The 26325-nt window shown below is 47.6% G+C and overlaps 1 protein-coding gene and 1 non-coding gene across 4 annotated transcripts; one reads left to right on the top strand and one right to left on the bottom strand.

Moving 5' to 3' along the window:
• Window positions 1-678: 678 nt before the first annotated feature.
• On the bottom strand, window positions 679-23864 carry POLDIP3 (DNA polymerase delta interacting protein 3). 3 transcript variants are annotated; one of them, XM_027540605.1, is made up of 9 exons: window positions 23695-23853; window positions 11265-11655; window positions 10425-10511; window positions 9366-9461; window positions 7357-7536; window positions 6692-6769; window positions 5058-5187; window positions 3919-3985; window positions 679-2939 (listed from the first exon to the last, which is right to left on the bottom strand). In XM_027540605.1, the coding sequence occupies exons 1-9, from the start codon at window positions 23751-23753 to the stop codon at window positions 2762-2764; spliced, it is 1266 nt and encodes a 421-aa protein (XP_027396406.1). In that variant the 5' UTR covers window positions 23754-23853; the 3' UTR covers window positions 679-2761. The 3 variants fall into 3 exon arrangements, with proteins under 3 accessions (XP_027396406.1, XP_027396407.1, XP_027396408.1); XM_027540606.1 differs by lacking the exon at window positions 10425-10511 and having other exon boundaries at window positions 756-2939; window positions 23695-23864; XM_027540607.1 differs by lacking the exons at window positions 9366-9461; window positions 10425-10511 and having other exon boundaries at window positions 756-2939; window positions 23695-23858.
• A 271-nt stretch (window positions 23865-24135) lies between these two features.
• LOC113893876 lies at window positions 24136-24285 on the top strand. Its single transcript, XR_003511393.1, has one exon. It is a non-coding gene; the product is annotated as a U12 minor spliceosomal RNA (small nuclear RNA).
• Window positions 24286-26325: the final 2040 nt, after the last annotated feature.

Here is a 26325-nt window from a genome sequence, read left to right as displayed (position 1 = left end):
GCAATCCAATCACCATCTGCAGTGACTTTGGAGCCCAAGAAAATAGTCAGAGAAAGACAAATATTGTATGAGTCCACCTATTCAAGTAGTTAAAATCATGAAGACAAAAAGCAGACTAGTAGTTGCCAGAGGCTTGGAGGGTGGAAGGAGAATGAGCTGGTGTTTAATGGAGAGTTTCAGCTCCGTAAGATGAAAAAGCTCTGGAGATGGATGGTAGTGATGGTAGTACAACTCTTGTGAATGTATTTAATACCAGAGTTACACTTAAGACAGTTAACATGATAAATTTTATGTATATTTTATCACAAAATCAAAAAACCTACCAACTAACTTTTTTCTAGTATGCAGTTGATCTAAGAGGTAAATTTTACCCGTAAGTGTAACTTCAAGGCAGCAACTCCCCTGTTCCCTATGAATAGACCTATGTTCGAGTTGACCATGCTTATACTCGTGAGGCACTTTAGGCCCAGGAGGTACCGAGTTTCTGTGCTAGGTCCTTCCCAGACATTCATGCTCATATTCTCTCAACTGTGAAGACCAAAATTCAAAGAGTCCTGTGAGGAACTGTCTGAAGGTCATAGCTGGTGAGCAGCAAAGCAGAGGCAAATCTCTTGTTTTCTGGTGCCAAATTCCAAGAAGCCCCTTAACGTAATCTTTTAAGAAATGACAGCTCAAAAGTAGGAATAACAAACGTTTATTCAGAAATGGGTAAGTAACACATAGTCTCCTCCATCCCTTAATGCCTCTCCTTTTGGAAAAAAAAAAGAGACAAGACGGGGAATGTAGGGGAGTGCGAGGTGGAGAGGGACACAAGGACTGGCCTACCACCTTCTCTTCTGTTTCCCACGATGACACCTGCCTGTAGAACGGGGGAGAACAGACTCTACCCTGCAGTGGACCACACAGCCACCCAGAGGACAAGGTCCAGAGGGCCGGTGGGAAGATAAAGGCATACAGGCAGGGTAGTTACCTTCCCTACTGAACGCAGAGTCCAAGCAGTGATCTGTCTGTCTCCAGACCTGAGAAGCCAGCTCCTAGTGTCTTATGGACACTCTCTGGGGTCAAGAAGGGGAAAGTGTAGGAGGAATGTCTTCTAGCTGATGAAGAGAACTCAGTTTGCACCCATTCAAAGAGGGAGAAGAGAACAAAAGCAGCCTTCTTCAAAGTACTGGAAAGTGGACCACCATCAGGCACATTCCCTGGACTTCCCAAGCCTGGGCAACCTCAGAGCTGGAGGACTGAGCTGAGTTCACACCTGGGTCCTTGCTGCTTGATCTAACTCTGTGGAAATTTGAGTTTCCAGGTTTTTCTTCGCTGGACTGGCCCCAAGTAGGTCATCAAAGACTCTGTCTCAGGTCCCCCCTACACTTTCTAGGCTTGTGCCTTTTACACTATTTACTTACAGAATCTTGCTCCCCAAGACTTGCCAGCTCTGCTAGGCTGGATTCCCTCTACAGTCCCAACAAACCAGCAAGAAACTGAGGATGAACACCCCTGGAGTAATGCTGTTCTGGTGTATTCAGGGCTTCCCCTTTGGTTCTAGAGTTGTGCCCCCAATGCCTGGAAGCACGCTGAGGGGACAACCTGTCCACTTGCCTGCAAAGGCTGCTTCGCTCTCTCAACTCCCTCCCCACCGCCCCCTGCTCCCCTCCCACCTCAGTCAAGGCAGGAAAATGCCCCTCTGGTCAGGATGGATGGATGGGTCACTCATAGTAGTGGAGACAGTGCCCTCTGGTGGCTGCTGAATATCTGCCACCTCTCAGCATCCCTGACTATTGCATGAACCTGAGGCCAGGGAAAAAACATCTTGGAGCAAGCCAACATCCCTATTCAAACAACCCCAAGGTCCTCAGTGTCATAGAACAGGAGGCAGACCCTTTGAAAACCCAACTAGCAGAGAGCTGGCATTTGTACCAAAACCAAGTGTGATGAGTGCTAGGCTGGGTGAGAAATGGGGGGGCTAACAAGGCAGCCCTGCCCAGCAGTGACACTCAGAAGGCCAAGAGAGCTGGGCTGGGCCACTCGGCACAACTCAGGGGAAGGGGAAATGTAAGCTTGAGAATTTATTCTGGGTTGACTGAGACAGTAGGGTCCCCCAAACCAAGAGCTAGGGTACACTCTTCCTGGCAGAGCAGTAGCCTCACCCTGCCCTTACCACAGGGCTCTCTCCAGAAAGCACTGGTCTGGAGCCAACTGCGGGGAGAGGACAAGGAGCCCGTGACTTGATCACCACCTAGGCCATCTCCACTGACCAGGAGAGTGAGTGGCAGAGCTTTTGAGCTGATGTGGTTCCTATTAGGATGGCAGGGGCTTCCATTCCCTACTTTGTTTGAAAAGTTTTAAAAAGAGAAAGGGGAGTCAAACCCTCACCCTGAAGAAAGCAGTATCCTTCAAATAGCCCCTGCCCCGAGTTCTATGGGGCCACAAGAAGGCCACTCAGAGAATTTAGGGCACCATTTTCAGATTTTAAAAAATCTATTTGGGGCTGAGTTTAGGGAGAAACACTCTGAACAACACAAGTCTACCCTGGTGATGAGGTGGAGAGAGAAGAAACGCACTACAGGAAATGTGAGCACATAGAAGAGCACAGGCAGAACACAACACAGAAAGGCGGCTGCCGTCCAGCGAGGAGGCTTTCTACCCCCGGTGACTCTTCCTGCACGCGGGGGCCCCCAGCCAACGGCCCATTGGTCACAACTTTCGTTTAAGGAAACAGAGCCACCCTCCTCCGCCCCCGCTTCTGGCTGTCTCGCTCCCCCGCTCAAAGTTTGATTTTGAATTCTGTGGGCTGTGTGGTCACAGAGGCCCCCGATGACTTGAAAAGCGCCTTCAGGATGGTGTCAGGATCTACTTCGGCTGGAGGGTTGGATGAGGGGGCAGAATTCACTCTGCGAGGCAGCTCACTCTCCTTTTTCACTGAGGGGCTATCACTCAGCCGTCTGTAGAGAGCAGAGAAGAGTCAAAATCTTCGTCAGGTTCCCCTTCAGTGGAGAAGGGTCCCACCATTAGCTGGAGATCTGTTATAAGCTAGGCACCAAACATAATGCTTTCCGTACCCTTTTACCCTATTTCTTATAGCAAACCTACCATTCTTTAAATTTGCTAAGAAAGTTGAGATGCAGCCTGCTAAGATCTGGGGTTTTTTTTTAAGTTTAAGCCTCAAGGATAGCCAAACACACATCAGCTTATCACACATTTTGAGAAGCCCAGTAGATTTAACTGGGTCTAGCTCAGTGGTTCCCAAATCCACTAGGTCATAAAACCCACATTTTTCAGAATACAACTTAATCCTGGAACACAGTTTAAGAAACTCATCTAAATCACACAATTCAATATCCAGGATTCAAACTGCAGTCTTTCTAAATTTCAAAGTCTATTACAGGCCTGCCCCTCACTACACCCATGTTGGCAAGCCTAATATTCTCCCTGGGTCTCTGTCTCCTCCTCAAAAGGACCTCCTTTTACATATCAATCTAGACATTTTCTGCATCTCAGGCTTCAAAAAGTCCTCAGTCCTGGGCCAGGCATGTACACTGGGTGTGTAACAAAATAAGGCGGAGCACCCAGCACAATCCCCATCAGAGTCAATCATGAGGAGGGGGGTTTTCTGCTCATCTGAAGATGCACACCCAATCATGCAAACAGGGACACAACCAGCCTGCTCTCCACTTTCTAAATTATAAGGCAGGGAATGAAGTTAAGTTAGCCCCTGTGGGGTCAATCTCCTGTAGAAATGATATAACAACCCACTCTGTACAAATTTAAGCCTCCTAGTCGGCTGGCTGCTCTCAGAGCAGAGGAAATGGAATGGAGCTGTGATGCAAGCATGTGTCTCCTCAGAACAGAGAGATGATCATGCCCAGTAAGCAAGCAGAAAAGCCCCACATGGTCCCCAACACCTCTGCCTTTGGAACTTACAGCAGGATGGGCTGGTCTGAGGTGATAACGTTCCCATTCATGTGGAGGTTGCACTTCATTGGTTGCCCTGAAAAACCAAGAAAGAAAAAGCTCTGTCATGAGCCCTCAGCTCCTCATGGAAGGACAGGGACTGCCACTTTTGTTATCAGGAGTCAAAGCACCCACCGCTGGCAGCTCTGGCTTCACAGCTAAGGCTGGGGCTGTCAGGTGTCAGCAAAGCCCAGAGACTATGAGGGTTATGAGGTCCATGAAACTTCGGTAATGACAGTGTCAAGAAGCAAACTGGCAACAGACCCTGCTTTGTGCAGGAGGAGATCAGAATCAAAGTAAGGGAGAAAGTACACACAGCATGTAACAACCCAGACTGGTTGTGAAGCAAGTAGAAAGGGGAAATGCTTATGGTACAAAATTAAGTGAAAAAAAATTTGAAAGCGTATGTTCAGATTTCTACTTTGTCCATGAAAGATTAACCTTACAAGTACCAGACTCCCACTTTGCATTTTATGTAGTAAGTATAACAATAACAGCACAAAAAAAGGGGAAAGTGGGAATAGAGCCTTATTGGAGTAACATTTCTAAATTTCATTGTGGCTACATTAATATTAATGTGAAATAGACTCTGATAACCTACAATATATACTATAAATCCTTGAGCAACTATTAAGAAAAGAAAGTGACTCAAAAAATATAGTGGAAAAAATCATTAAAGGAACTAAAATGCTACACTAAAAAATACTTATACAATGCAAAAAGGCCACATAAAATGTATGTAAATGGATTAAATAATACAATCAAAAGGCAAAGGCTGCGATAACCAACAAGGGATCTACTGCATAGTATAGCACAGGGAACTATTCTCAGTATTTTGTAATGACCTTTAAGGGATAAGAATCTGAAAAAGAAGATATATATAACTGAATCACTGTGCTGTATATCTGAAACTAACACAACATTGTAAATCAACCACACTTCAATTGAAAACAAAACATCACTGCTTATTCTTAGTACACAGGAAGCCCTGGAGAGTTTAAAGCACTAGGTAGATGTCCACCCACTCGTCCCAGAGGAGGGCTTCCCCCGAAGGCCTGCTGTGAGCGGCGAGGAGCATCGAGGTGAGGAGGCTGCTTTCTCTGACTTACCATCCAGACACCGGTTGTTGTACTTCTTATACGCGGTGATGGCATCGTCCTTCTTTACAAACACCACCTCTGCTACCCCAGGATGGACCAGCCGAGCACGCTTCAGGGCTCCACAAACACAAAAAAGCTCCTATGAAAAGCAAGAGGGCTTGGGTTGGGAAAGAATTTCAGGTTGTTGTTCTCCCTGCCTGCAATTCACACATTTCAGACAGGGCTCTGGGTTGACAGGTGGCTTCACTCTGATTGAACATGCCAAGCAGCCAAGATTTCAGGAAGGCTCCATGTCAGGTAGTATTCCTGGGACATCCAGAAGCCTCAATCTGGGGCCAGATGGACGAGTTGTGCTGGGCCTTGTGATCCCTATGACTCCAAGTCACCCCCAAAGTCCTCCTGCCTCAGTGCCCACTTCCTCAACAAGGGTAATAGTTATGGAATATGGTATTTCTGTCAAGAGTGCTGTGTCATGAAAATGGATGGACATGTAGGACTCCAGTGGATGTCCACATGGATGGACAAAGAGTGGTTAATATATCACCCGGGAATCAGAAACAAAATTCCGCAGTTCAATGCAGGGTGACCAATTATCCTGGTTGGCAAGATTGAGGGGTTTCAACTGAAACCATTTTCAAGGCAGTGCTTTGTACACGTGTCGTCATCATCCTTTACTCCCATCCCTCACTTCTCAGATGAAGAGACTGAAGTCAGAGAGGGAACACAGTATGGACACAGACTGCAAAGGCTAACTAACAACCACACCATTTCTTCACCTGCAACTGCCTTCACAAGGTTGTAATGAGGACAAAGGGAAGATCTGTGAAAACGTCGTTGAAAAGATTTCCAACAATAAAAGGGAAAATGGTACATATCAAAACCAAGACACAAAACTGAATACTAAGTGTGATCCTAATTTTATTATTATTGTTTTTAAAGATCTACTTTAGGCCATGCTGTGCAGTATGTGGGATCTTAGTTCTCCAAGCAGGGATTGAACCCAGGCCCCAGCAGTGAAAATGCCGAGTCCTAACCACTGGCCACCAGGGAATTCCTCTGGCTCTGGTTTACAGGCTATGAGGAAAAAGGGTTAACATATCTGGCCTGCCTGTTCTCCTTTGGAAGTCCTGCTTCCAAAGTTGACCCTTAGCTCACGTTTGGGATCTTGGATTCTGGGAGGGCGCTCATCACCATAACTGGCAAGAGTGGCAACTTGCAACTAAATTGTGCCAACAACGTGCTTCCTGCCAAACACTTGATTTCCTTCTGTGTCTGGAATTTTGGTATATGGCAGGCAGACGGTGCATATGTGATTAGTCCCTGAGAAAAACTCTGGGGACTGAGTCTCTAATGAGCTTCCCTGGTCTTTACAACTGACTGCTGGGGGAGTAAGTGCATCCTGTGTGACTCCCCTAGGAGAGGACTCCAGAAGTTTGAGTCTGCTATCCTCTAGCTTTTCCTCCACAAGTTGTCTCCCTCTGCTGATTTTGCTTTGCATCCTGTAATGCATCTCAGCCTGGACACAACTCTATGCTAAGCCCTGTGAGTCCTCTTAGACAATCAGCTAACCTGGGGGTGGTCTTGGGGACCCTTGGAACAGAAGTGGCTTGAGATCTGAAATTCTGGCAGGCCACAGTACTCACAACAATGTCCTCCTCGGTGACTCGAGGGTGCAGATTATTCACGGTCATCTTGGTGCCTTCCAAAGGGCTGAGGACAGGCTGCCACAGATAGAAGAACGTTACCAGAAGTTATCAGAGAACAGAACGTTACCAGACAACAGCTGTGCTCAAAGGGCAGAACTCATTTCACCAAACGACCAGGAAGGCCCAGAGGAAACCTCTATGGAGAGTTTCCTACCACAGCTGGGCCCCTCTAATCATGTCCCAGTCAACTTATGCTAAGGAATGGAACTTCTCATGTTTCCCAAATATTCCAGGCCCTTCCAGGCCTGAACCTCTGCACAGAATGCCACTCGTGTTTCAAGAACCATCCGGCTCAAATGGCACTTTCTCTTTAAAGCCTTCCTGTATCCCCGGTGGAATGAGAGGCTCTTTCATCGGTGCTCCTGGCAGCCCTGTGCTGTGGCAGACACAGTGCTCTATCTGCAGCTCTGTTTCCCTACTGGCTTGCCTGTGGGCTCTCTGAGGGCGGGGTCTACTGGATCTTGGTTTGCTCATTTGTAAGACAGAGGTGGCAACACCTACCTCCCAGAGGCACTATGAGGACCCAACGAGATGCACACTGCCCACCCAGCTCAGGTTAACTCTTGACTAGTGTGAACACTTCTCCTTCGCCTTCACCTTACCTCTGCAGGCGGCAGCTCTTTGGGGGGCTCCTCCTTGTTCACCAACGTCCGGGACATGTTGGTCAAGGCTTTTGTCCGAACAGAGGAGGAGAGAGCAGGAGCAGTGTACGCATCATTCTGAACCACTTTGGTGAGAGGAAGGGCCTTGGACATGGACAGCTTGGAACTGCTCACCCCGGCCTAAACAAAGAGGCAGACAGCAATCTGAGAAGCCAGGGACCCAGATACCCTAGGTGACTGACGACCCCCAATCTCAAGGCCTCCTACCTCCCCAGTTCCATTACTGATCTAAAGCCAGAAAGATACCAGCTGCCAGGGAAGGGACAGGAGGAGAAAAAAGTAGACTGCACACGTGCTCACAGAAGCCACGTTCCAATGTAGGGAGCCCTTGGCAAGAAGCATCCAGGCAGTTCCCGAACAGAAGCCACAGCTCAGTCATACCATTTAGATTTGATAAAAACCTACAATATGGAGTTAGAGTCCAAAAGCTTGGAGTCAAGTTCATTCCCAGATATGCTTCTATCACCATGGGCTGGCTGGGACTAGGAAGTTACTCTGAAGAAGGCCCAGACCCCCGCTTTTTGGTACCTGTTCTAGTCATATAGAGGAACCACAAGTAGCTCACCTTTGCAGCTCCCAGATGGTCAGGTGCAGGCTAGCAGAGTCAGCACGTGCAAATCAGCAGAAACCGTTCCCTCCCTCCCTCCCCTGCTACCCTTAACTGGGGAAGTGATCCTTTAGAAATATAAACCAGCGAAGTGCCTGGTTTTAATGTATCTGGAGAAAAAAAATGTGTGAGGCAGAAGCGGTTAGTGGTCTTGCTGACTGAGGACAGTCTACCAGGCATTGATTCATGGAGAAAGGAGGAATGCAGCGGCCAGAGAGACAGATGATGGAACAGAGTTAATTCACCAGCTTCTCCCAACCCAGGTGACTCAGTGTGGATCCCACACTTCTCAAGCTGTTTCCCGAGTTTCAAGAGCCAGCAGAGTGCAGTGGTTAAAATGTGGCCTGGGAGCCAGATTGCTGAGGCTTAAATCCTAGATCCACTACTTACAAGCTGAGCAGATTTATTTAACCTCTCTGTGTCTAACTCCTAGTCCATATAATAGGGGTAGTAACAGTACCCATCTCACAGGGTGGGGAGAGAGGGAACTCATTTTTAAGTAAGTTAATATAAACAGATTTTTCCAATTAGGGTTAGCCACTAACTAACAGTTAGCTGACAGCCGCCCTGGTAACAGACACAAACACTCTAATGACTAGAAAGGCTCAGCCCCTTTGTAACAAACTGGCATCATTCAGCTTCACATTTCAAAGTTAAGAGCTTCAAGGGTAACCAAGAAATTGGTCCACATATTCAGTGCAGTGACTAAAACTGAGTCTTTGGGTGCCTGAAGACCAAATAAAGGCATGGGTACCCATGTCTTTAGCGTGGGTACCCTCTCGCCTCCTATGTGTGATTTGGTTCCATGCACTGAGCCAAGCAGTGCAGAGCTCCCTGATGTTCCCAGATATACCGCTTTCTTTCCTTCTCTGCATGGCAGAACATCCATCAAACTTTCCCTCCACGCAGGCGGCACCTGGTGGAGCTTTCAGGAAAGGTTCAGTTTATTCTTGCTAACACATCAACCAATGGAATCCAGACTCAAGGATGGGGCCAGAGCTGATGACCACGGAAGGAAGGGAACCAGCAGAATGTCCTGCCCTAAAGGAAATAAAATGTGATTCTGTCCTGTGGGATCACTCACATTTCCCCTGAAGTCTCCAAACACAGCAGTTGGGAACTAAAGTCTGCACTTCACTGTCTGTTGGATCTTGAACAAGTCCGCTGACATGCTAAGCCTCAGTATTTATAAAAACCAGGGGCTGGATTAGTTCCGGTTCTAATAATCTTAGGACCCAAATAAGGAAATATCTCTGAATTGAAAGATCCTACTCTCCACCACATCTCCCATGCACCTGATCAGACACACACAGAGTGTTAAGAAGAATGTAAGATGACATACCATGTGGTGGAGAAAGCTGCCTGAGGCTGCAAATTTCATCTGTTTAGTAGGAATGGGAGCTATAACATCGTCATCATCATCCAGGTCGTATAAATTCTGAAAATAAAAAAATACATGCTAATGTAGCATGCAGGCTCTCAGCAGACATTTGGAATAAGGACAGCAGGGAGATGAGAGCTGGAGTAATTAAGCAAGGCGTAGGGAGAAGTATGTACATGTGGAGTGCCTGGGCAAACTGGCCTGGGTGACTGGGGCTCAGTTCTGGCAGGCTCCCTGCCCGTAAGAGCCAAATGAAAAAGCTGTGAAATTTCAGGTACATCAGAAGTACCTTTCTACAAGTGGGCAATATCTATTAAGGATCCCTAAAATGCCTGTTTATATCCTTTGGCTTAGAAAGTCTGTGCCGGGTAATCTGGTCTATAGAAATAAACTCAAACTGTAGAAAGAGCTTTATCCTCCAAGATGTTCATAGAAGGATGTCTAACAGTGAAAATTACAGGAAAATGGTTGAAGTCAACTAAATGTCTACTCAATGGATCAAGCAGTTATTAAAATGTTTACAGTAAATGTGAACCACAGAAAAATGCTTGAGTTATAAAGTGAAAACAGAACAATATGAAACTGGATAATAACATAATCACAACTACAGCTATGCATTAAATAAATAATAATCTCTCTCACATATACACACACACAAACAAGAAAAACACAGGAAGAATTCAGGGCAGAATTTCAACAGGGGCTCACTATGGAGAGCCATAGTATAAGAACTACCCCCATCCCCCCCAATCTTTCTGTTTTGCTAATTTTCTATAGTAAGCACACACTACTTTTACTTTAAAAAAATAAAAAGATTTTCAACATGCCTCTCTGCTTCTATGCATTCAAGAAATTTCTTCTCAAAACTCATAAACTGCAAAGTGTCAACCTCCAACTCTTCAAATTGGAACCCTGGGCCAGGCCTCAGTTAATCCACTTGGAAGATCACATCAAAACACACACTTGTGGGCAGTCTCTCTCTCTCTCTCTCTCACACACACACACACACACACACTCCACCTGTTTGGCCTGGTGGTTATTGACGACATTGATCCTCATTCCAGCAGGATGAGCATGAATTGGTGCCATGGCCTTCTGCTGTGGAACCTAGAAACACCCAGTGGTCATAATTCATCCCACTTGGCCTACATGCGTTCTCTACAAGTAGGGGATAAATGAACTTTAATATGGTGGGCATTCAGTTTTGGTCTGTAGTAAAAGGTCCTACAGAGTGCCTCATTCGCAAAGCAGGAAAGCGACAGGAAGACTCATCATCCCAGAGATCATGTAACAATGTACCTGCAGGGCTCAATGAACCTGGCTTAATAAATGTTCACTGCTTCAGTAGTTCCTATTACCAAAGTTGCTGTGAAGATTAAATGATACTGTTTCTATTCCCTTTGGGGCAGTGGCTCTGCAGGTGGCCAGGACTCTGCACTAAGAGCCAGGTCTGACAGGGCTTCTATCCTGATGCGTCCACTGACCAGCTGTGTAACTGTGCACAAAGATTCACATCTTTGAGACTTAGATTCTCCTTTGATAAACTGTGGTAATAACTGGGGTTGCATGAGGAATAAATATTCAGTGTCTGCACACAGCACTAGCTCAACTAGTCTGTCCTCTCCTCTCTTCCCTCTACCACTATTTCACCTGGAAAGTCACTTAATTTCTCTGGACAAATCCCCACCACCACCCCACCCATTTTCTTTTACACAAAACTGAGATGATATCTTGCCTCCACATATAGTTACTCTTCAAACAGTTGGGGGGACTGTCATTTTGCTTAAACACACCTGGTCTCTGCCTGATTCCACAGTTGTTACTGGTTTTGAGGAGTTTTTGGCAGGAGTCTCAACCTACCTGGATGGTTTTAGTGAGCTTCAGAGCAGGGGTCACTGTCCCAATGGGTGGGCTCATGAAGGCAGCAGGGGAATTCCGCTTCAAGCTGATTTTCTCCCGGGCATCAGCAACCTGGTGGGGCTTCTGGGGCACTGTGCTCTGCTGCTTGCGCGAGTTCAGCATCTCTCTGGCATCCTGCACTTTCCCTTTGATCCGGAACCGAGCATCTTTCTGCAAAAGCTTTTCCCGGGCATCCTTGACTCCCAGCTTGAGGCGGGCATCTGAGAGGCCAATTTTCTGCCGGGCATCAAACCTCTGCTGGAAGGTGGCTGTGCGTGCTGGCTGGCTAAGAAGGCTCTGTTGGATCCCAACACGCGATCGGACACCTCCCACTCCTGGTCTGGCATTGAGCCTGCAAATAAAAACTGCAATATTAAGAAGATCTGGATATCAACAGTAGCCTGTGGTAGTAGTAGAGTCGTGGTAATACTGGGAACAAAGGAGGTCCTGGAGAAACCAGAAAGCTGCTTCCTCTTAGAGGAAACAATTCAGTCTATACAGAGACTTCTTTCACAGTTTTATGCCTTTTAAGTCTGCATGGTAAACAAAGGGAGGAGGGCCTGGTGGTTTCTATCATTAGGCAAGACTGCTTTGCACCCCAGACCAGGTGTTTTGAGACACTATCATGGATAATAACCTCTCAACAATACCAAATGAAATAAGAATATTTCCCAGATATCGTAAACCCACACAGCGAAAGACTAACTTTAGTTTCCAAAATTCTTTCATTCCTTGTTCTCCATCAGCCCTCTCAACACCCTGTGAAGCAAGCAGTATTATGCCCATTTTACAGTGGAAGACACAGGCTTAGAGAGGTTCAATGATCAACAAAGGGCGCCCAGCTGGCCTATGACAGTCTCATGTCTCCAGGGCAGGTAGACACCCCCAATGGGCTGGGACCAAGAAAGTCAACACATGGGTCTGTCTCGGAGTCTGAGGTCTAATAAAAACATAAAGACTTGGAAGAAAAGAAAAATAACCACTGCCTGAACTGTTTCTATTCATAACACTGTGACTTCAAATGTGTAGGATTTTTCCACATGCCAACAAATTCTCCAACTCTCGAGATACAAACTGGGTGTCTGACAGCCCAATTTTGACACTACCTACCTAGAGCTGGCACAGACTCCACTGGTTAAAGGCTCAGTCCCACAAAACTGCCCTCACTTCAGAGAACAATTTCAAGTCCTAGGCTTCCTGTTCATTTGACAAAGGTTATAAAATGGAGCGTTCACAGGACCCTCCCCTGAAGTTAGATAATTTTCTAGGGTAGCTCACAGGACTCTGGAAAACACTTTACTTATTATTATTACCAATTTATTACAAACGATACAACTCAAGAACAGCCAAATAGAAGAGATGTATAAGGCACTGTATGGAGAAAGGGTATGGTAACACCACCCTCCTGGCACATGGATATGTTCATCAACCCAAAATTTCTTCAAACTCAACTGTATAAGGGTGACTATGGAGGTTCTATTACCTAGCATAATTGATTAAATCACTGGCCACAGATGATAATCGCTTAATCTCTAGATCCTCTTTTCTCCCTGGAGGTCCAGGGCAGAGAGTGGGGGTGGAGTTGCAAGTTTCAACAAGCTAAGCAGGCCTCCATCTTTCTGGAGGCCAGCCTCTGTCCTGAAGCAATCCAGGGGCCCACTGAGAGCTGCCTCATTAGAACAAAAGATGCTCCTAACGCCCTTACCACTCAGGAAATTCCAAGGGTTTTAGAAACTGTATGCCAGGGACAAAGACCAAATATATATTTATTACACTCTGACACAACAAAAACATGAAGTTCAGAAACTTAAAATTGGAAAGGAACAAAACTCCATTAAATAAGCCCCATTCTCTTCTGGGGCTCCTTTGTTGGCTCTTCAATGACTTTAGAGTAAACAGAAGAGCCCTTCAAGTACAATCCTTAAAGTCCTCCAGGGGGTCTGCGGGCTTCTGCTTCACCCCACCTGCCCACACCACCACAAGCCTCCAGCCACACATACACTCCTCCTGTGGCAGGTGCCCTGCCTGGGGACACAGACTCCCAAAGCAACATCTCCTTCTTGGGAAACCTTCTCTGATCCTTCCAAGACAGCCCTCCTTTGTGCCTATTATCACGACTGTTTGTGTTGTTCTTTTCTTTCCCCACCTTGGACTGGGAGGGAAGGGGCAGATGGGGATCACTCCTGTTTCAGAGCCCCGTGCTTTGTAAATGTTGCTCAGACCTGGCTCAGTATCAGAAACATCTAAGGAGCTTCTTAAAAATACAGCTCTCTCTTTAAAAAAATAAAGGCAAGAAAGAAAACAAAAAGATACAGCTCTCCAAACCCTACTCCAGAGCTACTGAGTCCAAAATTTGTGTAAAGGCCTGGGCATATGCATTTTTCACTCCACAGGTGATCCTGGAGGATAGCAGTGCTGAGACTCTCTGGCCTGGAGTTTAAGGCAAAACTGCTGAATAAACAAGTTCCTGCATCATGTCCCACATCACAGCCCAAGCCTCCCAGGAGGCATTCTTCATCACCGGCAAGCCTCTGGGTTCTCCTACTGCCTCATGCTTCCTCAGCTGGAAGCTGGAGCGAGACTTTCTCAGCTCTTCTGCTAAGAGCAGAAGCACACCCAAAGGTGAGTCTTCCTAGCACCAGTAAAAGAAAATCTGGACCTTCATCTTGTTATCCAAGCACAGCGGAAAAATACCTGCTGCTTCTAACAGGCCAGAGCCAGACCTAAAGCAGTGATGCACAGTACCATTTTACTTTGAAAATCGACAAATTACTTTAGGATTTAAGTACTTTCCAGTGGGTTTACACAAAAAACAGGTGGGAGAGTGGAAGGGGTCATTTACAGAATCGATCAGATTAGGCTGAAGGTGGGTGGGACTGCTTGTGCATCCCTGCTCTGTTTTCCCATGTAGTCTCTGGGAGACTGAGGTGCTAGAAAAAGCAAGGCCCAAAGGAATGAGGTGTTTAGGGAGACCAGTAAGCACCGTCAGGGAGAGGGAAACAGCTGTGTGCAGCAGGAGCATCTATTCGTCCCTGAACTGGGCTACCCTAGGCTTTGTAGCCTGTGAAGCCATGGGAAATAGTGAGGCTATGCTCTGTGGTAAGCACAGAAAACTGTAGCTACAGAGGGGCCCTTGGTATTTATGGAGAAACTCTGTAACAAAGCCCTGTCCCCAGGACCAAATGGCAGGTAAGGCCCCCACTGAGATTTGTTTGGTGTTTTTTAAAATGCTTTCAACTCCCTGTATCTGTTGATGATGCCCATCAAAGAAAAGCAACAGGTTGTCGGTTCAGACCAGGGTCTACTACTGAAAGTCTACTCATAAAACGTGGGAAAAAGATTTGGATCAACATTTACATGCACATCCAGATGAAACCCGAGTTAGTGGAAAGCATTCCAGATGAAATTCCTCACTCGTCAAGCACTGGAACCCTCTGAAGGCAGAGGCCTTGGGTACCAAAAGGAGCACAGTGAGGAACGGGATGCCAAACTATGGGGTGGGGTGGAGCAGATGGGACATACAGATCAACAAATAATCAGCATGCTCCCACTCTAGGAGAGGAAGGGCCAAGGTCTGTGGGCTATGGGCAGCCTTCCAAGATTTCTGGAAAGAGTAGTGTCAAAGGACATCCTCAGTTCAGTTCAGTCGCTCAGCTGTGTCCAACTCTTTGCGACCCCGTGAATCGCAGCACGCCAGGCTTCCCTGTCCGTCACCAACTCCTGGAGTTCACCAAAACTCATGTCCATTGAGTCCATGATGCCATCCAGCCATCTCATCCTCTGGCGTCCCCTTCTCCTCCTGCCCCCAGCCCCTCCCAGCATCAGAGTCTTTTCCAATTGAGTCAACTCTTCACATGAGGTGGCCAAAGTACTGGAGTTTCAGCTTTAGCATCAGTCCTTCCAAAGAACACCCAGGACTGATCTCCTTTAGGATGGACTGGTTGGATCTCCTTGCAGACCAAGGGACTCTCAAGAGTCTTCTCTAACACCACAGTTCAAAAGCATCAATTCTTTGGCGCTCAGCTTTCTTCACAGTCCAACTCTCACATCCATACATGACCACTGGAAAAACCATAGCCTTGACTAGACGGACCTTTTCCAAATATGGAAAGGACCCCCAACAGCCCACAGCTTGCAGCTTCTTTGCTCTTGGAGCCCTCAAAACACTGGACAAAGCTTCTATCAAAGCACTTACCATGCAGCATCACAAAGATTTTTACAAGCCTGCATCTCCCACATGACTAAGAGCTTCTGAGGGTAGATCCTGTGTCTCCTCCTCCACATCAATAATGCCCCAGGGGAACGACAAAGGCTCTAAGAGCTCTGTCAGGGATCCACAGGGCTTCTATCTTATCTTCTCCTTTTAGGCTCACCATCTCTGAGATTACCTGCCATCAGGTCCACCTTATAGGGGAGAAACCAAATCAAAGAGCACAGTCTTTCCAATAACAGATTTCAAGCTTCCCTCTTTCCTACTCCAAGCCTCAGGGGAGTTAAGATGGGAGAAAGGATGGCTGCCCTGGAAGGGCTTCTCCTAGAGAAGACTGCCTCTGCAAAGGCAGTCCTCAACTGTGCCCTAGGATCCTGGCCACCAATTGCTCTCCCAGCTGAGAGAGGGCACCCACAGAGCCATGGCACAGGGGCCCCTCTGGTCCTTACCCAAAAAGTGGACCCACAAGGGTCTTGTTGAACTGCAGGCACTTCAGGAAAGGCCTTCTAGAAGAGAAAGCAGCTGGTCTCTGACTGAGTGGACATTACAAAGGGAACCAAGCTACATAAACGCTGACAATGAAGGCATCACTGATGACCAGGTCCACCACACAGGAGGGGTCAGACACATCCACATACAAATGTGAGCAGGTCCTGAATGAAGATCTCCTATCTTCATCTGTCTTCTCTCATCACCAGGGTACCCCTACCACAGGCTCCTGATATTTATAACTATAGGAGGTGCGGTGATCTTATCATGTAATACACCATGATCTTCAGTTCAGTTCAGTTGCTCAGTCACGTCCCACTCTGCGACCGCATAGACCGCAGCACGCCAGGCCTTCCTGTCCATCACCAGCTCCTGGAGCTTGCTCAAACTCAGGTCCATCAAGTTGGTGATGCCATCCAACCATCTCACCCTCTGCTGTCCCCTTCTCCTCCTGCCTTCAATCTTTCCCAGCATCAGGGTCTTTTTCTTTTCTTTTTTTTTTCATCAGGGTCTTTTTCAATGAGTCAGTTCTTTCCATCAGGTGGCCAAATGATCTTACCACACCATAAAACTGGGCAAATCTAGACCCCGTGGCATAAATTATGCTTTCAAAAAATCTAGTTACCCAATTTCACCAATCAATTAAACATTACTACCAAAAAAAAGAAACAAAGGAAAAGAAAAAGCTGTTGAAAGCAACTATTTTGAATAATTAAAGAAACAATGAGATTCTTGAAAACAAAATTCATATCCCTGGACAAAAGATGAGGAAAGGGGCAGATTCAAAGTTTTCTGGTTCATTCCAACTGGGTCTGAACAGTAAACCTTTGCAGTAGGAGGAGCAAGGGAGATTAGGTCTCTGCAACCTTAATTTACTCATATTCCTTAACAATTTCCCTTCTCTGATAAACTGTAATGGCTGTTTGAAATGTCAGTACTGAGAATTCACAGGAGTTTGTGCTTGATAAGCAATGTCTACCATGGCCAAATAAGGGGCAACTGGCTACTACGGTTTATGAAAAGATTTTACAATGGAAGCACTCTCAACGAATCGTTTTGAGCACTTAACTGCAGATCCATAAACTTTGCCTCACCTCCTTTAACCCTCACAACTCTGAGAATAAGATTATCCACATTTTATAGATGGGGAAACAAATTCAAGGAGAGTAACTATTTCAAATTATAGAGCTATAATGTGATTTGAGCTTTAAAAACAACAGAATGGGAAAGACTAGGGATCTCTTCAAGAAAATCAGACATACCAAAGGAACATTTCATGCAAAGATGACCTCAATAAAGGACAGAAATGGTATGGACCTAACAGAAGCAGAAGATATTAAGAAGAGATGGCAAGAATACACAGAAGAACCGTACAAAAAAGATCTTTACGACCCAGATAATCACGATGGTGTGATCACTGACCTAGAGCCAGACATCCTGGAATGTGAAGTCCAGTGGGCCTTAGAAAGCATCACTACGAACAAAGCTAGTGGAGGTGATGGAATTCCAGTTGAGCTATTCCAAATCCTGAAAGATGATACTGTGAAAGTGCTGCACTCAATATGCCAGCAAATTTGGAAAACTCAGCAGTGGCCACAGAACTGGAAAAGGTCAGTTTTCATTCCAATCCCAAAGAAAGGCAATGCCAAAGAATGCTCAAACTACCACACAATTGCACTCATCTCACACGCTAGTAAAGTAATGCTCAAAATTCTCCAAGCCAGGCTTCAGCAATATGTGAACCATGAACTTCCTGATGTTCAAGCTGGTTTTAGAAAAGGCAGAGGAACCAGAGATCAAATTGCCAACATCTGATGGATCATAGAAAAAGCAAGAGAGTTCCAGGAAAAACATCTATTTCTGCTTTATTGACTATGCCAAAGCCTTTGACTGTGTGGATCACAATAAACTGTGGAAAATTCTGAAAGAGATGGAAATACCAGAGCACCTGACCTGCCTCTTGAGAAATCTGTATGCAGGTCAGGAAGTAACAGTTAGAACTGGACATGGAACAACAGACTGGTTCCAAATAGGAAAAGGAGTTCGTCAAGGCTGTATATTGTCACCCTGTTTATTTAATTTACATGCAGAGTACATCATGAGAAATGCTGGACTGGAAGAAACACAAACTGGAATCAAGATTGCCGGGAGAAATCTCAATAACCTCAGATATGCAGATGACACCACCCTTATGGCAGAAAGTGAAGAGGAACTCAAAAGCCTCTTGAAGAAAGTGAAAGTGGAGAATGAAAAAGTTGGCTTAAAGCTCAACATTCAGAAAACGAAGATCATGGCATCCGGTCCCACCACTTCATGGGAAATAGATGGGGAAACAGTGTCAGACTTTCTTTTTCTGGGCTCCAAAATCACTACAGATGGTGACTGCAGCCATGAAATTAAAAGACACTTACTCCTTGGAAGGAAAGTTATGACCAACCTAGATAGTACATTCAAAAGCAGAGACATTACTTTGCCAACAAAGGTTCGTCTAGTCAAGGCTATGGTTTTTCCTGTGGTCACGTATGGATGTGAGAGTTGGACTGTGAAGAAGGCTGAGCACCGAAGAATTGATGCTTTTGAACTGTGGTGTTGGAGAAGACTCTTGAGAGTCCCTTGGACTGCAAGGAGATCCAACCAGTCCATTCTGAAGGAGATCAGCCCTGGGATTTCTTTGGAAGGGATGATGCTAAAGCTGAAACTCCAGTACTTTGGCCACCTCATGCGAAGAGTTGACTCATTGGAAAAGACTCTGATGCTGGGAGGGACTGGGGGCAAGAGGAGAAGGGGACGACAGAGGATGAGATGGCTGGATGGCATCACTGACTAGATGGACGTGAGTCTGAGTGAACTCTGGGAGTTGGTGATGGACAGGGAGGCCTGGCGTGCTGCGATTCATGGGGTCGCAAGGAGTCGGACACGACAGAGCGACTGATCTGATACCTAATTAAGGGTTTCTCTGGTGGCTCAGTCGGTAAAGAATCCACCTACAATGCAGGAGATGCTAATTTGATCCCTGGGTCCCCTGGAAAAGGAAATGGCAACCCACTCCAGTATTCTTGCCTGGGAAATCCAATGGACAGAGGAGCCTGGTGGGCTACAGTCCATGGGGTCCCAAGAATTGGACACAACTTAGCAACAAAACCACCACCACCACCACCACACCTAGTTAAAATACCAATAAATCAAGCATGGGTCAAAAACAACGAACAAGACTAGAAAAGTTAAGGAAGGGTGAATACTGTCCTCAAACTAAGAAAAAAAATGAGAACACCAGTTACATCCAGGGACAGAGTGCACCCTCTAGTGACCAGAGGGTGAACACACACACACTAAGGATGGTGGGCTCACCAGAGACCCATACACCATACTCCTTGTCTGGCAAGAAATGCCACCATGATGGCCCATGCTGCTATTTTTATCTACTTGAAGAGCACAAAAGGTAAATTTTCAGGAGGGAGGTGATACAGTTGTGGATGTAGGAGCCTAAATAAGCTACTTTCCCTCAATTACATATATTCGGTTCCCTGGTTACATCACTTCTCAACTCCTTTCATGAGCAGCTTTAGGGGGGTTTCAGTGTTCAGGATTTTTCTAATCACTGCTCCTCTCCCTGCGTGAGAAGACAGCTATTCATCCCAGCAGGCAGCGGTACTGCTTATATGGCAGGCATTAGTCATCAGGAACTTTTCAAGTAAACGTTCCTGCTAGGAGCAGGTCTCTAAAACATTGAGCCAATTCTGTTCCCCTCCTGGCTCCAATAACTGCTAAGGACTCCCTAAAAAAAGTGCAACCCCTCAGTGGAACCCCCAGTCTGTCTCCCACAGACTGCAGCCTCCCTTCCCACTGCAGACTATCTGATGTTCCTGAACACATTCTGGGTTTTTGGCCCCAGTAAACATTTGGGAGGGAGAGAGAGGAGTGTTTTTACTGCCCTGCCTCATGATACCTGTAACAGTGCAACTGTGCACTGCTTCCAGGCGCTCACCAGGTACTCTACCAGGTCCTAGGAAGAGCAGTATGGGCAAGAGAGCAGACACTTACTGGAGCCTAAGCCCTCTCCCCCAGCACCCCTCCTCCACTGGAACCTGGCAGACACATGATCAGGGAAGGTCTGTCTGGGGCTAAGAATGCCTCACCCTCTTGGATCTGCCTGTGGAGGGCACAGTGGCCCCTGGCTCTGGACAGATGTCCAGTCCAAAGGATATGGAGGGACCCTGAATTGTTCAAAGTGGATTTTAACCCATGGGGTCTCTGGGTTAGAATGTGTGTGTTGAGGTCATCTTAGAAAATAGAGTTTAGTTCTAACAATTACTGAGGGTTAATTCTGAACTATGTGCTTTAGAGACACAAGGAAAAACAAGACAGGATCCCCTTACCTTTGTGCCGATGTTTCATTTTAAATTATAGTTCTTCTCTTCCAAGCTAATGTAACAACTCATTTCCCTCCTCTTTGTTTTAGGTCTAATTTCTTTTACCTTATTTCAATAGGAAACCAGCAGAGAGTATGGGAGCAGAGCCCTGGTTTCAACTGGAAAATTCCCTAACCTCCTCTCCCCACAGCTCCAAGGATTCTCCATATTTGTATCTAGCTCAGAGCCACTCACCTCCAGCACACTCTAGGCCCAACTTCCCCACTAAGACTGCCGGTCATCATCTACCTGCATGGAAGCAGTGACAGCTATCCTCTGACGGTTGAACTAAGCAAACCAAAGAGGAGGGTGACTTGACTAACCAATTACATCCAAAGGAAGAAACTGACAAGAGAGGCAGGCCCACACTGCAGCTGGTGCCCAGTGCTACCTGAGGAGACTCATCTATGGGTCTTGAACAACTGAAACCAATAGAGACATGCTGTGTTGGGGGAAGGACAGCACCTCACCACAGCCTGGATGAAGTATCATAAAATAATTCCCCACTTTCTTGAATCTCATGTTAATCAAAGAACTTTCTGATGATTAATTGAGGGCCAAATAATAATGATGGTAATGACACCTTTCTTGACTTACACAGTACAATGAAGACAAAACAGAATAGCTGTTCTAAAGAACAAAGCACATTCCACGACTTTTGAGAAGGGGTTATTTACACTTGCAGAGGCTCAGTCCTTTGCTATTTCCTTTAAGAAAAGAAGTTTTCTGAGATGGTCATAGGCTCTTCCTAAATTATTAAGCACAAAGTTGTCTCTGTGACATCCCTATACTACACCAAGGTGCCAGTAAAGAGATTTCTTCTAAGAAGCAAGTAGAACAGTATTTATTTACTGTAGGAAATACCATCTGTTCAGACCTTTCACAGTTCTTGACAAGAACCCTAACCCCCTCACCCCCGATCTAGTTTTTCTCTGTTGGCTGTGCGAGCACAATGGAGTTTCCAGTAGGTTTAATCCAAACCCAGCATGTGGTCCAGTTTCTTTCACACTGTCTCTTTGCCTGCATTTCCCCCAATTCAATTTTTACAAAATAGCAACACAATATTCTCACACTGAAGACTGGATATTACTTCTTTCCTTAAAAGCCTTCATTAACAATAATGATGAGAGCTAACATCTACTGGGCACTTAGTACCCACTAGATGCTTTCTGAGGTACTTTAGATACATTAATTCATTTAGTCCTGACAATACCCAGTAAATATTACCCACGTTTTACAGATAAAAAAGAGAGGCATGGCATGGTTAAGTAAGTTTCATATGGCAAGTGGGACTGAAACTTGGCAGTCTGACTCTAGGACCCCAATGCTTACTTATTATGTCCCCTAAAGGAGGGATTTGGGCTTCTATTCCTTTAAAGCCATCTACTGAACACTTACTATCTGGTACAGTTTAAAACATACACTCTTACATCCTCATATTTAATCTTCTCAACCACCTACCTGGAACCATTATTACAAACGAGCAAAATGCCTAAATCAGAGGTCATCAGGCCACAAAAGCACAGAACCCCACAATGGGGCCCGCCAAGGGACCAGGTCTGCCTGGCTGCAGTCTCTGCTCTTGTGGTGGATCCACACATCCTCCCTTCCCTGCAGTCCCATTCAAGGCCCAACACAAGACACTGCACACATCAACATCAACCGCAGGTACAGACTGCCTGCAGTCGGGAACTAAGGGAGTGCCTGCAGGAAGCCCAGGTAGTGGGAAGCTGGCTGCCCCAGCAACTGTTCAGCAACTCTGTGAAACCTGGATGGGCTCAGACGTGACCAGAGGACCCAGTACCAATTCCCCGCCAGTTACTAGAGGGTAGACCTGAAAGAGGGCTTCCCAGGTGGCGCAGTGGTAAAGAACCTGCTGGCTGATGCAGAAGCCACAAGAAATGCTAGTTCGATCCCTGGGTGGGGAAGAACCCCTGGAGGAGGAAGTAGCAACACAAACCAATATTCTTGCCTGGAAAATCCCATGGACCAGAGGAGCCTGGCCGGCTACAGTCCTGTGGGGTCGCCAAGAATCGCACACGACTGAGCACACAACACAACCACAACAAAGATAGAGAAAATTAACGCTGCGTGCCCATTATGAACCAGAAACCTCGTGAAGGGCTGGCTGGGGAATGAGGCGGGGGCGGGAGCAGTTGTGGCGGATCTGTGTGTACAGGTTGAGGGTGAGGGATACTTTTCACACAGTGAAAAGAATCCATCTTCGAGCCACCACACAAGGCAGTATTAATAAACATCTGCCGAGTGAACGACTGCGGGAGAAAACAACATCCTTCTTTACAGCCTGGCTTCTCCGCAAGGACATGTGAACTAATCTAACGTGTGCTAGAAAACCACTGGCCCAGGTTTCCCATCTCTTTCACACAGATGAACTGGAGCCCCTATAGAGTCTGGAAATGACTACCAATATTTTGAGGGTCCAGAGGAAGTTTGGGTCACGGAACGGCAAACCAGCTCCGCGACTCTTCACCCCGACACAGAACAGGGGTTCTCTGCGAGTCACCAAGAAACGGCCGGCCTGCCGCCCCGTCCCGCCAGTTTGTCTCGCCCAAGCCTGAGGCCAACTCTCAGAGCGCGCCCGGCCCCGCTCTGAGCTCTCCTCGGCCGCGGGCAAATTCCACCTCAAGCCCCTCATTTGGAAACATTAATAGCTGGCTGACAGGACCGCGCACCGGCGGCAAAGCGCCCCCGAGAGCCTGAAACGCCTCACAAAGGGCCGCGAGTGTGAAGAGCGGGGAACCGGGAGAAGGATTGGGAAATTTTAAAGGGCTGACTTTGGGTCGCGGTTTCGGCAGGAACAGACCCGGAGAGTCTTAGCAAGTCACTTCCCCGAGAAACTCCAGGCGTCCTAACTCGAAGGCCGCGCTGAGACCTCGGCGCCGCGCCCGTCTCCTCAGAGGAGGAGGGGCTGCGCCGGGGAGACCCTCCGGACGCCAGGCGGGCCGCGGGGCAGCGAGTCCCGTCCGCGCCCGCAGCTCCGCCCCCGGCGGGCCGCTCGCACAAGCCCAGCAGGCCTGCCCCTTCCTCGGCGCCAGCCGCACCAGCCTCCTCCGGCCAGCCGGAGCGACGGCGCCCACAGCCAGTGGGCGGCCGGGCTACCTGGCCCGCGGCGGCGGCGGCGGCCGGGCCAATGAGGAGCGCGGCTGAGGGAGGGGGCGGGCGCAGACTGGCCCTCCGCGTCGCTCCCGGGCCGCTCCCCTCTCCGCCCCAAGCCCCGCTAGGACGAGGACCCTGAAACCCGAAGGGAGAAAAGGCCACTCACCGCCCCTTCGATGCAGCTCCTCGCTTTCGGATGAGCTCGTCCAGAGAGATGTCGGCCATCTTGCACCGCCGAACGAGCCGAGAGCAGCTTAGGTTCCCTCAGCCTCCGAGCCCGCCCCTAAGGTCGCTGTGGAGCGACTAGCGGCTTCCGGCGTTCGCCAGATGAACTCTCGCGACAGTTCAGACGGAGAAAGGAACCGGAAGGGGCGGGGCTCTCCCCGTGAACCTTTGCGAGCCGGTTGCTTATCTGCATATTGTGGTCCTACCTTTCCCCCTCTCTCGCAACTGAAAAATAGTAAAATGAAAAGCGACATAAAACAATGAAATGAATAAGGCAACCTTCAACGAACAAAGTAAGGGCTTTAACGTTCCACTTTTATACTCACCGTATTGCAAATGAGAATGGGATTCATTACCTAGGAAGTAAGCCAGGAACGTCTTTATGCCTTAAACTTATGAGTAAGGAAAATAACGATTCGGGGTGACGCCCGAATCCTCACTGCTAATGTGAGACGAATTTTTGAGCGGGTAAAGGTTGCCCCTAAGGTGACCCGCCTACTTTGCGGGATGCCTGGGAGTTGCGATCTGCCCGTCCCACTTATATTTTAAAAAATAGAATTGTTTGGGTGTGTATGCACGGGATTAAAATAAAAACTAATCATTGGTAGTGTGTTTGTTGTGGATTAAGTTTGTAATGAACAATTTGTTCCTGTTTTTTAAAGGGCATTGTGTGAGCGGCTAATATTTTTAACGTTAGCTGTTTGTGTTTGAATATAGCACACCGGCTCAAGCAGTTCCCGCTGTCACGTGTCGTATTTCCAGGCTGAATAACCTTCAAAAGCCAGCCGTTTTTCCTTCCTGTGTATGTGTGTGCCTGTGTTTTCCTGGTGTGTATTGTGAAAGTGGGGCAAACAGCACAGGCTTTTTGCGATCTAAGGGTGCAACATGTGGAATTGCATTTTAGTTGAACCGCCTACACTGACCCTGGCATGAGATGGGTAGTCAATCGTATCTGAGCAGTTAATGAAACCCGGGTCCCTTGTGGTTCAGATGGTAAAGAATGTGTGTATAATGCCGGAGACGCGGGTTCAGTCTCTGGGTTGGGAAGCTCCCCTGGAGGAAGGGGAGGGCATGGCAACCCACTCCAGTATTATTGCCCGGAGAATCCCAAGGACAGAGGAGCTGGTGGGCCTCAGTCCATGGAGTCGCAGAGTCGGACACGACTGAGACATTAACACACACAATCAATGGAAAATACAGGCAATGCCTTGAGCACAGTGCCAGGCACGGACTGAGTGCCCTATGAGTCACTACTGTTATTCTTTTCTAAGTCCCCCGAGTGGAGTTAGTTACTCTTGACAGAGCAGCGCAACACAATAAAAAAAATCCGGCGTCGGAAGGTCTGTGGAAAAACGAGCTGCTGAAGCCGGAGGGGGTCTGAGATTGGGCTCCAGACGGAGGGGGGAAATCCAGGTCGCCTCTGCACTGCCGAGACTGGGTGCCGGCCCCCTAAACTACCACTAGAGTAGGGTCCTTAACTGATACCATATCTGACAGTGAGCGGGATGGCCCTCCACTAGGAAGATTTCGTAACTCTGGGGTCGCACTTGGCGGCCCGGGCAGCGGGGATCCGGTCACGTGAAGGGTGCACGGGGTGGGGCGTCCCGCTGGCCCTCCTACGCCCGAGACGTCCCGAGACGTCCCGGAGCTGGAGGTGCGGGTTACAATTCTCTGGGCAGGGGTTTCGTTCCGTTTCTTGTACGAATACACAGGACTTTTTGCCCGGTGAGAACACACATGGATTACCAGCAGTGCAGCTGCGCTGTAGCCAAAGGTACTGGGTCCTGCTTGGAGACTAAGCAAGGATTGTGCCCGGGCCAGGGAGAACCGCACCGGGGAGGCAGTGCCCGGAAGGCGAGACTGCACCGGGCGGAGCGTGTCTGGGCACAGGCCGGTGCTTCCTCCGGGGCCTGCGCCCAGCACTGACATGCTGAAATGTGCATCACTTTATACATTCCTTGTTTTTTTTTTTTTATGGCCCAACGGCATATGAGATCTTCGTTCCCCGACCAGAGATGAAACTCTACCCGCTGCAGTGAAAGCACTAAGTCTTAACCTACTGGATCGCCCCCTTTACTTTTTTTTTTTTTTTGCTTTTATAGTATAGTTGGAGCTTTGCATTGACTTCCTAAAAGTTCTGTATGGGTAGGTGATATCTATCACCTGTGAATTCACTTCAGGAGAGTAAGTGAAAGTTAAGTCGCTCAGTCGTGTCGGACTCTTAGTGACACCGTGGACTGTAGCCTACCAGGCTCCTCCTTCCATGAGATTCTCCAGGCAAGAATACTGGAGTGGGTTGCCCTTTCCTTCTCCAGGGAATCTTCCCGACCCAGGGATCGAACCGGGGTCTCCTGCATCGGAGGCAGACACTTTAACCTCTGAGCCACCTAAAGTGGAAGTTGCTGAATCTGGTCGGACTCTTTGCAACCCTATGGGCTGTAGCCCACCAGTCTCCTCTGTCCATGGGATTCTCCAGGCAAGAATAGTGGAGTGAGTTGCCATGCCCTTCTCCAGGGGATCTTCCTGACCCAGGGATCAAATCCAGGTCTCCTGCATTGCAGGCATTCTTTAC

The sequence above is a fragment of the Bos indicus x Bos taurus genome, chromosome 5 (genome assembly GCF_003369695.1).
Source record: "Bos indicus x Bos taurus breed Angus x Brahman F1 hybrid chromosome 5, Bos_hybrid_MaternalHap_v2.0, whole genome shotgun sequence".
Lineage (NCBI taxonomy): Eukaryota > Metazoa > Chordata > Mammalia > Artiodactyla > Bovidae > Bos > Bos indicus x Bos taurus.
Note: the sequence above shows the minus strand (reverse complement) of the source record. Positions and strands in the feature narration are given on the sequence as shown.

Coding starts and splice junctions, on each gene's coding strand:
- POLDIP3 (XM_027540605.1), bottom strand. CDS start 23,753: ATGGCCGACATCTCTCTGGACGAGCTCATCCGAAAGCGAGGAGCTGCA. Junction 6,770..7,356: donor AAGAGCTGCCGCCTGCAGAG/GTAAGGTGAAGG, acceptor TATCTGTGGCAG/CCTGTCCTCAGCCCTTTGGA. Junction 2,940..3,918: donor TCAGACCAGCCCATCCTGCT/GTAAGTTCCAAA, acceptor TGCTCTCTACAG/ACGGCTGAGTGATAGCCCCT.